This window comes from Prionailurus viverrinus, chromosome D1 (genome assembly GCF_022837055.1).
Source record: "Prionailurus viverrinus isolate Anna chromosome D1, UM_Priviv_1.0, whole genome shotgun sequence".
Taxonomy (NCBI): Eukaryota; Metazoa; Chordata; class Mammalia; order Carnivora; family Felidae; genus Prionailurus; species Prionailurus viverrinus.
Window position 1 is genome coordinate 43,510,015 of NC_062570.1, and position 17,308 is coordinate 43,527,322.

The 17,308-nt window shown below is 35.7% G+C and overlaps 1 protein-coding gene across 2 annotated transcripts in view; it reads right to left on the reverse strand.

The window, feature by feature from the left end:
- Positions 1 to 675: 675 nt before the first annotated feature.
- LOC125146981 (Putative N-acetylated-alpha-linked acidic dipeptidase) overlaps positions 676 to 17,308 on the reverse strand; it is a 66,244-nt gene continuing 49,611 nt past the window's right edge. Inside the window, exons 14-19 of one of the 2 annotated variants that reach the window (XM_047823930.1) lie at positions 16,192 to 16,283; positions 14,501 to 14,591; positions 9,505 to 9,769; positions 9,151 to 9,232; positions 4,483 to 4,575; positions 676 to 1,026 (exon numbers count right to left, since the gene is read on the reverse strand). In XM_047823930.1, the coding sequence (XP_047679886.1) occupies positions 837 to 1,026; positions 4,483 to 4,575; positions 9,151 to 9,232; positions 9,505 to 9,769; positions 14,501 to 14,591; positions 16,192 to 16,283 (813 nt within the window). In that variant the 3' untranslated portion in view covers positions 676 to 836. Of the gene's footprint in view, positions 1,027 to 4,482; positions 4,576 to 9,150; positions 9,251 to 9,504; positions 9,770 to 14,500; positions 14,592 to 16,191; positions 16,284 to 17,308 lie in introns of both variants that reach the window. The other variant, XM_047823929.1, reaches the window with a different exon arrangement.

The window sequence follows — 17,308 nt, forward strand, 5'->3', positions numbered from 1 at the left end:
TGAGTATCTCTGGCAGAAGATGAAGGCACACTGGTCAGTGGCACACGGAGGAGTCAAAGATATTGGTAATGTTCTTTTTCTTAATTTGGTTATTTGTGGGGATAGTTCTACAAATGTTCATTTCTTTATTATTTTTCACTATACACATATTATATATACCCTTTGACATAAATAAAATATTCGCTAATTTAATAAAAGTAATTATCCTTTATGGTACAGAGCAACTATGTTTACCAGCAGTGCGAGTAGACCAGAGTTGTTCCACTGGAACACTAAGATAGTGCTCTCTCAGCCCTGGGTGGCCAGTAGGGCCAACACAAGTGTTGAACTAGACTTGATTCTCTGGTAATGTCACATGGGTGTTTTAATATAGTAGGTGTTCACCTTAATTTAACATTTAGTTCAAACTCAGAATAACCTTATATTATTATTTTTATCTACTTATTTATTTATTTTGAGAGAGAGAGAGAGAGAGAGCAAGTTGGGGAGGGGCAGAGAGAGGAAGAGAGGGAGAGAGGGAATCCCAGGCAGGTTCTGTGCTGTCAGCGCAAAACAAGGCATGGGGCTCGAACTCACAAGCCATGAGATCATGACCTGAGCCGAAGTCAGACGCTTAACCACCTGAGCCACACAGGTGCCCCTAACCTTCTATTATTATAGAATAAAAATTGTCCATCTTTCTTTTTTGATTCGAAGGGAGAAGAAGAAAGAATGCTAAGATGTGTGTGTGTGTGCATGTCTATATACATATACATATACATAGTTTTATGTTTTAGTTTATCAATACACCATAGTGATATACCTACCTATTCAACACGGGTTCTCTGAAGAACCACCTAGGCTACTTCTCTCAGGGTCCCTGCTGCAGCCCGCACTGTAAAGGCTGCAATAGCAATCTGTCTCTTCACTTCTCCCCAGGCCTTGGAAGGATCATCTTTGTTTTCGATGTCAAACAGAGCATCATAAATTCCTGGAAACGACTCCCCCGCATACTTGTTGTGGCTGCTTGGAGCGTAGATGACATGCCTGTTGATAAAGACAGTGTGTTATCTATCAGTTGTCCAAATGATACACACAAGAGAAAAACAGGATCGCTCTATCAGCCCTGGACTGCACAATTCTAATTTCATGATATGAATAAGCCACTCATCAGCTGAATTTCCAAGTTTAGTCACTTCCAAAGACCAGTCTATGAAGTGTGTGTTAATTAACTATGTTTTGACTTTTTTTGTTTTTTTACATTTTTATTTGAAGTCCAGTTAGTCAATGGGGCGCCTGGATGGTTCAGTCAGCTAAGCGGCCGACTTTGCTTCAGGTCATGATCTCACAGTACTTGAGTTCTAGCCCCGTGTTGGGCTCTGTGCTGACAGCTCAAAGCCTGGAGCCTGCTTTGGATTCTATGTCTCCCTCTCTCTCTGCTCCTCCCCCACTTGCACTCTCTCTCCCTTTCAGAAATAAATAAGCACTAATTTTTTTTTAAATTCCAGTTAATATTAGTTTCAGGTGTACAATGTAGTGATTTAACATTCTATACATTACTCAGTGCTCATGATGAAAAGTGTACTCTTAAACCCCTTCACCTATTTCATCCACCCTCAACCCTCCCTTCTGTTGACCATCAATTTGTTCTCTATAGTTAAGAGTCTGGGGGTGCCTGGTTGGCTCAGTTGGTTAAGCATTCTACTCTTGATTTCCGCTCAGGATATCATGAGATTTCCCCACATCCATGAAATCAAGCCCCACATTGGGCTCTGTGCTGACAGCCTCCTTGGTCTTCTCCCTCTCCCTCTCTCTCTCTCCCTACTTTGCATGTGCTTGCTCTGTCTCTCAAAAATAAATAAATAAACTTTGAAAGAAAAGAGTCTGTTTCTTGCTTTGCCTCTCTGTCTCTTTTTTTCCCTATTCTCATTTGTTTTGTTTCTTAAATTCCACATATGAGTGAAATTATATGGTGTTTGTCTTTCTTATTTCGCTTAGGATGATACTCTCTAGCTCCATCCACATCGTTGCAAATGGCAAGCTTTCATTCTTTTTTTAATGTTTCTTTATTTTTGAGAGAGAGAGAGAGAGAGAGAGAGAGAGAGAGAGAGAGAGAGAGAAATGGAGCACAAGTTGGGGAGGGGCAGAAAGAAAGGGAGACACAGAATCTAAAGCAGGCTCCAGGCTTTGAGCTGACAGCACAGAGCCCAACGCAGGGCTTAAACTCATGGACTGCAAGATCATGACCTGAATCGAAGTCAGATGCTTCGCCAACTAAGTCACCCAGGCACCCCAAGATTTCATTCTTTTTAATGGCTGAGTAGTATTCCATTGTAGATACATAACACTTCTTCATTATCTGTTCATCAGTTGATAGACATTTAGGCTGTTTCCATGGTTTGCCTACTGTAGATAATAACACTATAAACACTGGGATGCACGTACCCCTTTGAATTAGTTTTTTGTTTTGTTTTGTTTTGTTTTTTTATTCTTTGGGTAAAAACCTAGTGGTGCAATTATTGGATTGTAGGGTAGTTCTATTCTTAACCTTTTGAGGAACTTCCATACTGTTTTCCAGAGTGACTGTACCAGTTTGCACTCCTGTCAAAAGTGTAAGAGGGTTTCCCTTTCCCCACAGCCTCACCAACACCTGCTGTTTCTTGTGTTGATGATTTTAGCCATTCTGACAGGTGGGAGGTGATATCTCATTGTAGTTTTGATTTGTATTTCTTTGATGATCAGTGATGTTGAACATCTTTTCTTTCTTTTTCTTCTTTTTTAAAAATGCTTACTTATTTGCTTTTGAGAGAGAAAGAGAGAGGGAATGAACAGGGGAGGGGCAGAGAGAGACAGGGAGACAGAGAATCCCAAGCAGGCTCTGCACTGTTAGCGCAGAGCACAACTCAGGGTTCAAACACACAAACTACAAGATCATGACCTGAGTGGAAATCAAGAGTCAGACGCTTAACCCAACTGAGCCACCCAGGTGCCCTGAGCATCTTTTCACGCGTCTGTTGTCCATCTGTATGTCTTCTTTAGAAAAATGTCTACTCATGTCTTCTGTCCGTTTTAATTGAATTATAAAGTTCTTTATATATCGCGGATATAAAACCTTTCTCTAATTATGTTTTTATTTTAAACAGGTGACTTAACGTGGTTCATAGCAACAAAAATAACAAGAGCCACAATAGTTGGCACCTACTAGGGATCACGCTTGTTATATAATTTGCCTATAATTTTTCTAACCCTTGAAAATAAACTCTACAAAGTTGATTTTAGCATTTCAAAAAGGAGGAAATTAAGATATGAGAGATTATGGGATCAGTCTCAAGTTACATTGCAAGTAAGTACTGACTTTTCACTATCCCACTTTACCCCCTGAAATGTAGCACAGTTGTGATTATCAAAGTCCTGTTTGTGGCCTGCCAACTTACTACTGTGTTTTTCTCGTTAAAAAGGAAAACACACTAACATGTTACAATGCCTACCTTAAAGTATGAAGAACTATTAAAAACAACCTTGAAAGTTTAACATGACCTAGGTAGAAGGTGATGTTTTATTAAAAGACCTATGTCAGGGCACCTGGGTGGCTTAGTAGGTTAAGTGTCTGACTCTTGGTTTTGGCTCAGGTCATGATCTCACAGTTCTGTGAGCTCGAGCTCCACAATGGGCTCTGTGCAGCTGGCAGCACAGAACCTGCTTGGAATTCTCTCTCTCTCCCTCTCTCTCTCCCTCTACCCTACTCGCACTGCCTCTGTCTCAAAATAAATTTAAAATCTTAAAAAAAAAAGAAAAGAAAGAAAGATCTATGTCAGTTCATGTAATAGCCCATGAAGGGAAGGATAAGTTCCCAAGCAAAGAGGTAAGGAAAGAGGCACAATCATGCTGCCATTGGGAAATGAGTTACCATGCTTGGATCATGCCCAATTCTGATCCTTTGATAATCTATAAACAGACAGATGGGGCTATTTCTTGTTAGTCAGTGATCTAATTCATTCTGCAACTTTCAGTAGGATCAATCTAATGTTCACCACTGATGTTTATCAGAAATATTTAGGATTGTCAAGAATTAGTAAAAAATGTGAACATTAGGGGAGTAAGTAAATATATATTTATTATATACATTTCACATATATTTATTATGTCTTATATACATACATAAACACAAATATATTTAAAATGAGAGAGGGGCTAAAATTATCTAAACCAAAATATAAGCACTGATGTAATTGGGGATATTTTTATTTCCCACCTGTGACTTTGTGAATCTTCTAAACTTCCTACAATGAACATATATTCTTTTATTATCAGAAGTAAAAAAAAAAAATTAAAAAGAAAGGTATATAGCCATCATATTACATTATATGAAGAAATAATATATTTATCATCTACTATATATATTTTGAAATTTTCTATTTGCTTACAAGAAATCAGCTATAGTTTTTCCACAGTGCAAAAAATAAGACAGAATGATATAATCAATAGTCATATTTGTATCCTTACCTATAGAAAGGCCTGTCTGGTAATCCTAAAGGATCAATAAATGCTCGTTCCAAAAACATCAATTGATCATTCATAATTCTCAATAATATTGGGCTAAAAAAGAAAATGAATACAGTTGTCACTTCACGAAAACATGAACACTACACAGCAAACTAAAACTTCAGAACAAAACAGGGTTTCCTGGGTGGCTCAGTCCATTAAGCAACGAACTCTTGATTTCAGCTTGGGTCACGATCTCACGATTCACGAGATAGAGGCCCACATCAGGTTCTGTGCTGACAACGCAGAGCCTGCTTGGGATTCTCTCTCTCCCTCTCTCTGTGCCCCTCCCTGGCTCACACTCTCTGTCTCTCAAAATAAATAAATAAACTTTAAAAAAGTAAATAATAAAATTCAGAACAAAACTAAACACAACTAATATATCTTAAATTCCTATGATATGCAAATTAAGAACAGCATACACAGTTACATTTAAAGAAACCTATAAAATACTATTCTCCTGGGGCTTGTAAAAGCACATGAAGTTATACTTTCCAATTGAAAAGATGACAGTAATTTTTATTTATTTTGAAATAATAATGAATTGACAAACCTAGGCATTTAAAAATAGGCAAGACTTTTTTCATCTTAGGTATTCTAGTAATCTACTCAAAGTAGTCACTTCAATATGGAATGGGATAGCTCATGAAGAGAAGGATAAGTTCCCAAGCAAAGAGGTAAAGAAGGATAATCTATTACTGTTAATGTAAGGTTCCTGGAAAATTATACATATTTTACCAAATGACAGCTAATGTTTTTATTGTTATTAAAGATAAACTATAATAAACACAAGAAATGGTGTTTATCCTTTTAACAAGATTTGAATGTCTGCTGTTATCAAATATCAGATACTTCTAGAGGCGCCTGGGTGGCTCAGTCAGTTGAGCGACCGACTTTGGCTCAGATTGTGATCTCACGGGTTGTGAGTTCAAGCCCCGCGTTGGGCTCTGGGCTGACAGCTCAGAGCATGGAGCCTGCTTCAGATTATGTGTCTCCCTCTCTCTCTGCCCCTCCCCCACTCATGCTCTGTCTCTGTCTCAGAAATAAATAAACATTAAAAAAATTTTTTTTTAAATAGCAGAGACTTCTCCTGCTATCACAGAATTCATATTCCAAAGAGGGGGGTGTTATTGTAATAAGAATGATCCGATATCATTGAAAATGTATCAAGTTTTGAATAGTTGAACAATGAGTTATTAAATTCAACATATTAATTCTGCTATAATTTAACTATTGATAACTGTTATTTAATAATTTAATTCTTTATTTTGTTATATTTTAGTTTTAATAATACTACTGATTCCTATATGCCAATTACTATTCTGAATGGTTATGTAATATCTTCTTTCTTTTCTTTTCTTTTTAAGTAGGCTCCATGCCCAACATTGAACTCATGACCCTAAGATCAAGAGTCTCCTGCTCTACTGTCTGAGCAGCCAGGAACCCCAGTAATGTTTTCTTTAATGTTCAGAGCAATCCTGCAAGTTAGGCAGGAAAGCAGTCCCATTTCATAGCTAAGATAACTAAGACTCAGTAGTTAAATAACATGCCCACATTCACAACTAGAAAGTTTTAGAATGAAATAGAAGCTCAGTACTATTCTTTCAACTGCACTATGTTGACAAAAGGAAAAATAAAATAACTAAAGGCCCCATAATCTGGTTTGAGCTATTTTTAACATTTATTTATTCAACATCAAGAAGTCAGGTTTTGTGATAGTATCAAGGTAAACTCAGTGTAAACTTTACCTGTGAACACCTCACATAAACTAACAGTGGAGACAACTGCATAAAACACAATTTCAGCAAGATACTAAAGGTTTCTGAACCAAATTCATAAAGCATTACAACAACAACAACAACAACACATACACACACACCTCTCTCTGGATTTCTGATCTTGAGGCTACCACTGAAAAACCATGCTGTTCCTTGTACAAAGCACAGCCTAGTTTGAAATAGCCCTGGGAGGTAAATGCTGAGAACACAGGACTTAAGTAAATGGGATTTCTGCATTCCAGAAGCATGCTGACCTTCCCAGGACAACCGAAGAACGAATAAGTCTTCAGGTTGAATACTATGTGAATATGAAGGTACCAAGGAGACAACTTTCTGAATCCTTTGATGGATCTAGGGATTGATTCAGCAGAAGCAGAATTAGAGAAGTGTCTTTTCCTTGGATTTCAAAGTTTGGGTTGAGAAATTCAACATTCAGTTTCATGTACTTTAGCCAGCATTTAGTATTATCATGGGTAATGCATTTTTACAGATGTTTCAGGATTTGTAAACATAGTGTGGAAACACAAACTATACCTTAACTACTATTTAGAGAGGATAGGACAAATACAGAAATATCCAAAGTGAAAGCCAAATGTCCTAGAAAACCATAATCTATGCCCATAAGGCATTGTGCCCGCAAGAAGAAGTATTTTATTTTTTTAAAGATAGAAAATCAACTTCATAGAATATATGGTGTTTGGAATGTCCTTAAAGTTTATTTCTCGTTGTGGATTTTTTTTTTTTTACCCACACAAAAAATTTGGAAAGAATTGGAAAGTATATGGAAAAAAACCCCTCATGTCCACCCCAAGAATAACACAATTATTATACTAATTGGTTTACCTTGAGTTTTTCTCTATATTTGTTCAATAAAAGTATAATCAAACTCTATTTAAATTTTACATATTTTTGCTTGTTTCACATTTTATTATAAATATCTTACATTATATTTCCTTTATAATCATCTATTTTAATGCTTATAAATTATTCAAATTAGTGGACAACTAATTTTTTTTTAGTTAATTTCTCCCCTCTTAGGTAATGACTGTTTGGAATTATTCGGTATTATAATTCCTATCTTTCTCTGAGAAGCCCTTTTTCTCTTTCCAAACTTGAAACTCTTTCCTGAAGAAAAAGTCCAAGAAATGGAAATACTATGCCAAAGTCTAAGAACTCTGTAAACGGCTCTTGAAACATTAGTAGTATGAGTTTGTGCTTTTCCAAAGGTTTTTATTTTTTATTTATTTTCTTTTTCAAAAAGGTTTTCAAAGCAATTCACAATGCTATCAAAAGAGTGTGAGAATGCTGGCTCCAGTGAACCATCTGGAGCAATGTGTATGACCAAGTTTTAAATCATTAGTTGATATGAAGATAGTACAACACTATTTTCATCTGTAATTTTTAACTAGTGGTGAATTTGAAGGTTTTTTTGTCTCTGTTTCTGTACTGGTAGTATCTTCTTTTTTAATTGGCTTGCCCATTGCCAACATTTTCAACCTTGTTCTTTTGGATTTTTTTTTTACCAATTTTCAAAAATATGTTTATGACATTTATTATATTATTCCCTTTCCATATTTGTGGGAAAAGAGGTTTCCCAGTCTTCTATCTTTGCTTTGGATGATTAATTTTCGTATTATTAACCATTTTGGTGTCCTCAAACCTCATTGCTTTCTCATTTCCTTGTTGCGTCTAAACTTGTATTTCACTTCCAAGAAATTTCAATTTTTAGTAAAGAATTCTTCTATATCCATCACTTATGTTTGCATGTGATGTGAAGTGAGAGTTTTGAACTCAACTTCTTATCAGCTGCTAAAAGGCTTACACATCACTATTGTTGAATATGTCTTTCCTCTCCATTTATTTTTGATGTATCCTTCATTATAAATACACTCTTAAATGTCACTCATCTATTTTCGGACCGTCTGCTCTTATCTTTCTATGTATTTTTGCATCAGTCCCCAAGGATTTGATATTTGTAACTTCATAATAAGTTCAATATACAGAAGATGTTCACTCTCAAAATTCTACTTTAAAAAAATTTCCTTAATACCTTCCCATTATTTTTCTCCCATCTAAAAATTCTGTTCCAATTATCTTTTACTTTTGCGATTTTATACAGAATTGATCCTAAACGCTTACTACTAGAAGAAAAACGGCTTCACAACACTTGTTATGCTGGAAAAAGAACTTGTCAGATGGAAGTGGAAATGAGGAACTCCGAGGTAGTGACATTAAGAAGAGGGAGAAAGAAGGTGTGCTCTGGGAATAGGAGAATTTGGTGGGAGTATGATGTACAAACATTGAAAGAATGAGATAAAACTAGAAAAAGCTGGGGTCACAGAGCGAAGGACCTTCAGGGCAAAGGTGGGAATTTCATAACTATTCAGCTGGTAGTAAAGGGGCACTGGCATTTCCCAGCAGCACAGTCGCCACTCCGAATGTTAGAAATGGGTCTTGGAGATGGGGCACCCGGGTGGCTCAGTCAGTTAAGTGTCCAACTTTTGATCTCCACTCAGGTCATGATCTCACAGTTTGTGAGATCGAGCCCCATGTCAGGGTCTGTGCTGATGGTGTGGAGCCTGCTTAGGATTCTCTCTCTCCCCGCCCTCTCTCTGCCCCTCCCCTGTTTGTGCTCTCTCTCTCTCTCTCAAAATAAATAAAAAAATAAAAACTTAAAAAATAAAAAAGGAATGAGTTTTGGAGAGATATGGTAGCCCTGTATAGGATGCATTACAGTGGAGACAGAAATCAGCAAAACGCTTTCCAAAGACATTTCAGCAACAAACATGTCAATTAGTATCTCTATTTCATTGTATCTATTATATGCATAACTTAAAAATGTACAACATACTTGTTTTTGTCCAAGCCTTGGAGTCTCTCACTGAACTTAGAAGCAATTTCTGTAAAATTCTTCACAGCAGAAAAAAGTGAATCTGAAATAGAAACAGGCCCTAATGGCATTGATGAATGGCTTATGCAAAGGGAACAATATAGGAAGTTGTCCTCTTTTGCATTTGACAAGGTATTTATAATTAAATATTACAAGATGAGCATCAATGATATGGAAAGCACTTTTATAGATGTAAACAACGTATCTGATCCCATGGAATGGCAATAATTAATAAATGCACTAAAGTAGGTCATTGCATTTTGGAGATTAAATAAAACCCAGAGATAATGAATTTTGAAAGAGGAAGAAGCTTACCAAATGACACACTGTACATTTTCATTTCTTGAGGATGTTTCATTGAAATATTGTAGATTTTGTCAGCATACTTTCTTAAAACTGTAGCATAATCTCGACCGTCAAATGGGAGCACTGTGGAATCAGCCAGTTCAAACACCATCCCTCCTCGAACCTGGGCCACAGTGAGGTGATACTTAAAAGTTGGATCATAGAACTTCTCCACCAGTTCATAAGTTTCATAGACACTGTGATACAGCGGATAGCTCCTGAATTTGTTTGTTGCCTACAAAAAAATAAAAAAAAAAAAAGAAAGAAAAAAAAAGAAAAGGAAAAAAACATAAAAAACCAAAAACACAAAATATTTCTCTTGTAAGATAGCTTATAATAAAATGCAAGGATCATATTTACTATTAATATTAGTAAAACTGTTTGGGCCAATAACGAATAAATAAAGGAAAGTATTTCAGTGCCTCAATAAGCCACTTACTAATAGGTTAGTATTATAATATTAAAACACACCCCAGGTTTTTAGTAATTAAAAAATATGTGTATACAACATAAATGATAGCATAAAAATTATTTGGAAAGGCCTAACAGTCTTGCCTTCAAGAACACAGGAGATGGGAAAATGTTTTGAAACTTTAAAGACAAGATAATGTTTCATTTCAGTACAAATAATTTAAGAAGGCAGAGAATTGGTAGAGGCAAGGAAATGAGTCTTATATACTATTATATAGGGGAATGTTGCAAATTGTTAATGATTGAAATGCCACAAACAGATCATTCTCTGACAAGCAGTGTGTGAAGTGTGAAGAATAGGCACAGTGAGTTCAGTAATGGATCCAAAGTCTCACTCAGGAGAGAGAAGAAATGCTCAGACATATCTAAGAAACCAAGAAAATATACAAAAGCCAAGAGGCAAGGACCTTTCCAACTCTGAATTGCTGATCTATGCCTTTTGCCTGTTTTATTTAGCTGCTTATCATTTTAGTTGCTCATTTTTTATTGATATAAAAGAACACTTTATACAGTGGTGTGTTGAAGATACTAAGACTCTAAAATTAACCAGAGTTTGAATCCAGGCTTTAGGATTTATTACCAAATAACTTTTGAGTGTTTATTAACCCAAAGATTCTTAGCCTTTCTTTACTGTAGTTTTCTCACAAGTAAAATGTAGATAATATGAACATCGATACTCATCACTACCCCCATCTAACCTTCCCTAACTTCCTACCCCAAAGGCAGGATTAAAGATTTCCTATCTGGGGAGAATAACTAGTCCAAGAGAAAAGACATACAGATTCTCAAATTGTTGCCTCCCCGTGACGCAACCAGAATAGGCATTCTTGATCACTCTTCTCAGAAGCTTCCCATTTGACAAGTGCCACCCTTGTATACAGGACTTCAATCAGCTTGCCTAAAAGACAGGTTGCCAAAGATGACCAGGCATTTGAAAACAGCCTTGACATGAAAGATACTAGACCAATCACACAAATTAAAATAAAATCAACTCAGAGTAAGGAGGTACTGTATGGAATGGAGGGAGACTTAATAATAATAATAATAATAATAATAATAATAATAATAAATAATAATAATAAAGGTATCACTTAAAAATGAATGACAGAATTGAGAAAAATATTCCAGATGGTAAAAAAAGACACAGATAGAAACAAAAGATAAAATATAAATACATTAGAAAAGAATCCCCAGGTATTAAACAACTAATAATAGTTCAAAAAAGAGGAAAGAGGGAAGAAGTGATCAAAGGAAAAAGTATTCCCTCCAAATGTGAGACATAGGTTTCCAGACCAAAGGCCCACTCTGTGCCCAGCCCAGTGAAAGGAAAAATGTATTAACCAACCAAGGCACACACATACACCAGGACAACATGAAAGGTATAAAACCTTCCTTTCAAAATATCATAGAACCAGCATGAAAATAGACACATAGGTCAATGAATGAAATAGACAGCCCAGAAATAAATCCATTCATATGTGGTCATTTAATCTATGACAAAAGAGGCAAGAATATACAGTGGGGAAAATACAGTCTCTTCAATAAATGGTGCTGAGAAAACTGTATAGCTACATGCAGAAGAATGAAATTGAACCACTTTCTTATCCCACACACAAAAATAAATTCAAAATGCATTAAAGATTTGAATGGAAGACCTGAAACATTAAAACCCTTAGAAGAAAACATGGTCAGTAAGCTCTTTGACATAGTCTTAGCAATATTTTCTTGGACCGGTATCCTCAGGCAAAGGCAGCAAAGGCTAAAAGGTGTACATAGGACTACATCAAAATAAAAAGTGAAGGAAACAGTCAACAAAAGGAAAAGACAACCTACTGAGAAAGAGAATATATGTGCAAATCATACATTCATTAATGGTTTACTATCCAAAATATATAAAGAACTTTTACAAGTCAATATCAAAAACACAAACAACCAAATTAAAAACTGGACAAAGGTGGAAAAAAAAAGGGACAGAGGAATAAACATTGAATAAATATTGAATAAATATTTTTTTACAAAGTGTACATACAGATGGCCAAGCGACACATAAAAAAATGCTCAACATCACTAATCATCAGAGAAATGCAAACTAAAATCACAATGAGATATCACCTCATACCCGTCAGACTGGCTATGATCAAAAAGGCAAAATATAGAAAATATTGGTGAGGATGTGGAGAAAAGAAAACCCTTGTGCAATATTGCACAGAAAGCAAACTGGTGCAGCCACTGTGGAAAACAGTATGGAGGTTCCTCAAAAATGTAAAAATAGAACTACCATACAATCCAGCAATTCCACTGCTGGGTATTTATCTTAAGAAAAGAAAAACAGGGGCGCCTGGGTGGCTCAGTCGGTTAAGCGGCCGACTTCGGCTCAGGTCATGATCTCGCAGTCCGTGAGTTCGAGCCCTGCGTCGGGCTCTGTGCTGACAGCTCAGAGCCTGGAGCCTGTTTCAGATTCTGTGTCTCCCTCTCTCTGACCCTCCCCCATTCATGCTCTGTCTCTCTCTGTCTCAAAAATAAACGTTAAAAAAAAAAGAAAAACACCATTTCAAAGAGATACATGTATCCCTATGTTCAATGCCTATTACTTACAATAGCCAAGACATGGAAGCAGCCTAAGTGTCCATCAATAGATGAACACACACACACACACACACACACACACACAGGAATATTACTCAGCCATAAAGAATGAAATCTTGCCATTTGCAACATGGATAGGCCTAGAGGGTATTATGCTAAGTGAAATAAGTCAGACAGAGAAAGGCAAATACCACATGACTTCCCTTATATGTATAATCTAAAAAAAATAAACAACTGAGTAAATAAAACAGAAACGAACTCACAGATACAAAAAACAAACTCTTGGTTATCAGAAACAGGAAGGGTTAGAGGGCAGGCAAAATAGGTAAAGGGGATTAAGAGGTACAAACTTCCAGTTATAAAATAATTAAGTCATGGAGATGTATATGTACAGCACAGAAAATATAGTCAGTAATATCATAATAACTCTGTATATTGATAGATGTTAACTAGATATTGTGGGGGTCATTTTGTAATGTATAAGAGTAGTGAATCACTATGATGCACACCTGAAGCTAACAGGATATTGAATGCCAATTATATTTCAATAAAATAAAAAAAAAGCGAAGCGATCAGGGATCAAATAGCAACAGATTTCTCAACAGCAATCCTGAAGGCTGAAAGTCATTGAGTGATGAGTTCAAAATTCTGAGGATGTAGCATTTTCAACCAAAAGCTTTGTGCCCAGGCAAACTGAGAAAGAATAGTGTGTAGTTGAAATGCATTTCAGACATGCAAGGGCTTTAGATTTCATACACCCTTTTCGAGAAGTTCTTGTAGGATGTGCTCCAAAAACAGTAAAGAATAAACAAGAAAAAGGAAGATACAAAATCGAGGAAACAGAAGATGTGAAACAGGAGAGAAATGAAGGTGCTCTCAGATTTCTCAGTGAAGGAAAATTTCACAGGCAAGGATGTGCCACAGGCAAAGAGAACAAGCAGAGAATTCAGAGTAACAGGAGAAGATTCCAAGGAAAATGAAATCTGCCAGATCGCCTGATGTTTTTAAATATACTAAAAGTTTGTGGTGAACCAGTTATGGATACATGGAGAAGAAAAAAGATATTCTAATGAACAAGTGTGGTACAAGTATATACTGAGAAAATGCAATGAGGGAAAGTACTTGGGAGTTGGGAGAAAAAGTGATAAAGAGCTAAATGCCGTCTTCCCTAATGAGATGTAAACAGATAATACATAACACCGAAAAATAAATAGCAGCATGAGCATATTGTCAGCATGCAGACAGATAGCAGAATAAAACAATTAAAAAGTTGAAAAAATCTGAATCTGTTGAGCAGAATCAGAAGTGGGACAAGCATGGATATGGGATAAGGACCACTGTTTTTCATTACACACTCTTACAGACTGTATGACATTCTATGAACTATGTTCCTAGGTTGCCTTGATAAAAATAAAAACTATAAGTGTCATTGTCATCATTAGCAACAACAGTAGCCAAAAAAATTAGGACTTGTATAGGTGCTCATGGTTTATTGTGCTATTCATCATGATAATCTATTGTGATAAATAAACTTTCATGTTTAATGACTGGGGAGCTAATGACATACAAATCCAAATATTTGCAGGTCTTGATAATAACTAATTTTGAACAATAACAGGTAGAGAGGAATCAAAGACAATTTTGACATTTCTAGTGTAAGTAACTGCATGAAAGCAATGCCATCTAATGAAACAGAAAACATATTTAAGGGAGTTCATCAAAGTTCAAGTTCAAAGGCTCAAAATACCAGGTGCAGGAACTACTCCATTAGTAGTAGCACCATCTCAACCACATCTGCTTCAAATTCCTCTACTTCTCTACTGCTGAACTCACTTTTTAAAATTCAGAATTATTTATTTAGCTAAAATATATTCATAAATAACCTTGAAAATCTTATTGATAGACTTACCCAGTTTTTAGTGTACCGTGCTCTGCCTGAAGCAATTCCAAGTCTTTGGAAGAACACCTCAAAATCATTACCAGATCCCAACTTGCTAATCCTTATAGGGATTAAAACATGAAATTATTTGAGTAATTTCTTCAGGGAGTACAGATTAAAGATTAATTAAACTCCATTCTTTCTACTATAAATATAATTTTTATTTATAAAAATCATGTTAGGCAAGTAACAACAAAAAATAATTGAGAGGAATATCAATTTTGATCATGGAGTATCTACTTCCTTAAGACTGTTTTGGGTAGTAGTGACCATTGTTCTTTTGGGTTCCTGAACCCAATTCCAACATGTGGAGGGGTGTGTGTGGTGTTTCCCCATACCAGCAACAAGCAATTCTCTGGGATGCCAACTGGGTGTCCTAAAATTCAACTCAATTCTGACACTGAAGATAACACCATACTCCATAAGTGAATGGCTCCATCCCAAAAGACTGCCCCTCCTCTAATTTCAGAAGCCAAAAACAAACCCAGGTAGATTTCTCAACAATGGGCTACAGATTAAAGATTCCCCAGTTCCCCTCCTTGGGTTCGATTAATTTGCTAGAGCTGTTCCCAGAACTGGGAGAAACATTTTATTTACTCGATCAGATCACTGGTTTGTTATAAAAGCATACAACTCAGGAACAGCCAGGTGGAGGAGACGCAAAGGGCAAGATGTGGGGAAAGGGCACAGAGCGCTCCATGCCCTTCCTAGGTGTGCCACTCAATGTGGAAGCTCTCTGAACCCTATCTTATGGAAGCTTCATTAGAAAGTCATGATCGATTAAATCATTGCCCATTGCAGATTGATTCAACCTTTGCTCCTAGGGTGGGACTGAAAGTCCCAGCCCTCTAATTATGTGGTTGGTTCTCCTGGCCATCAGCCCTCATCCTTAGGTGGGGATCCAAAGGTCACCCTGTTAACATAACAAGAGGCACCCTTATCTCTTTCATCACTTAGAAAATTCTAAAAATTTAAGTTCTCTCTGCCAGGAAAGGGGCCAAAGATTAAATATATACTTCTTATTATAAATCACAATATCACACCTATGTAAGTTACTTTTTTAAAAAGATTCATTAAAAAAATAATGAAACAAAATAACAAGTTCATTATGCTGGAAAATATTTCCCCTCATTAACTTATTTTACTACCTGTATTTGTTGTGCATGATGAAGTTAAAAGAAACAGAAATTTTTTAGATAACTCAGATGTAAATACTACCCTTAAATTTTTTTTAAGTATTCATACTCTTTAAAGCTATAATCTCATCTCTACTCAATCTTTATCTCTGAGAGATTTATTCCTGTAATTTGCTGTGAAGACACAACCAATACTGAAATGATGCCTATATTTTTCTTAGAGTAACCAAAATATTTGTTAACTGTATGATATTCAGAAAAGAGAAAATGTATCTAGTAACTGGGGGACAGAACTGTGAGGGGAATTACTTTCTACCATACTTTTGACTTACGTAACAGGTATATATAGTGCTTACTCAAAAACGAACCATTTCTTGATGGCCTACAGATTTAACTTCAAAACACAATAATATTTTATTTGTGAACCAAAGCATTGCCTTTTCTTTATCATTGAGAGAAAATACACTTTCATTTTCAACACAACCCCCTACTGTATGCAACAGAGACTCTTGTTTGCATGGTTACCTGGGCTTGCCACTGAACTCAGGGGAAGGACTTTTTTCATTCCAGCTCTCATAAAGAGATTTGCCTTCAAAGCCTTCATCAGGGCTTTGGAGCTACACAGGTTAAATGGGAAAAAAAGAGAATACTTACAAATCAGATATTTTAAAATCAAAATGTCCATCAGCCAGGGAATGAATAGCTAAACTATATTCAGCAAAAGAAGTGATGCAATTCATATTATTAGCAGTCATTAAGAATTACAATAACGAATTTCTGACAATATGGTAAAATGCTCATGCTATTATATACAGGTGGAGCTACTATAAGAAAAAAAAAACCATGAAGTGTATGGACAGGAAGGCCTAATTATTACCAAGCCATCATATTCAAATGAACAGTCCTATTATAAGATTTTTTTGGTCTATTTTTTTCTGAATGCATGAAGGCTGCTCTCAAAAACAGACTTCTCTTATAAAAAAGAAAATGAAAGGAAGCAAGGTGGTTAAGAGAACGTATTTCTTTTAATATCACTTCTTGCCAGTAAGGTCGCTAAAGGTCATTAAATAATACATAATAAAAACAAATGCATTAATATTGAGTATTTATTGTAATTTCAATAAATACTGGGCTTTAACTACATTTTCTGGTTTTACTGATGAGAAAACTGAGGGAGAAAAATAGAACCAATTATTGAATTCTAAACCTATACTTGACATCTAGAACATTAGATGTTATCCCAAAAACATTTTGCAAACTCAACTTCAATTAATGTTCTATAGTTATTCACAGGTTATTTATTATACATTATATGGTACACAATTGTTTTTATTTTATATTTAATAAAAGTCCTATGTTCTGTTTTTCAACAAATTCAATTTTCAAAAATTAATAGAGTACCTATATTGTTTAAGACTTTTTGTGAATGCCATGAAAACAAAGCTCAAAAAGACACATTAGATACTTTCTACTAGTGGGAACTAGAAGTAAAAATGTGAAATTCAATGTGCTAGGTATGTGCAAAGGTCTATGGGAATACAAATAAATCTGCATAAAGATGGGGAGAGAATCAGAAATTATGTCAACATCTTAACTTGCAAAATATGAATAAATAAAGCCACAAAATAATTTCACTCGAGCT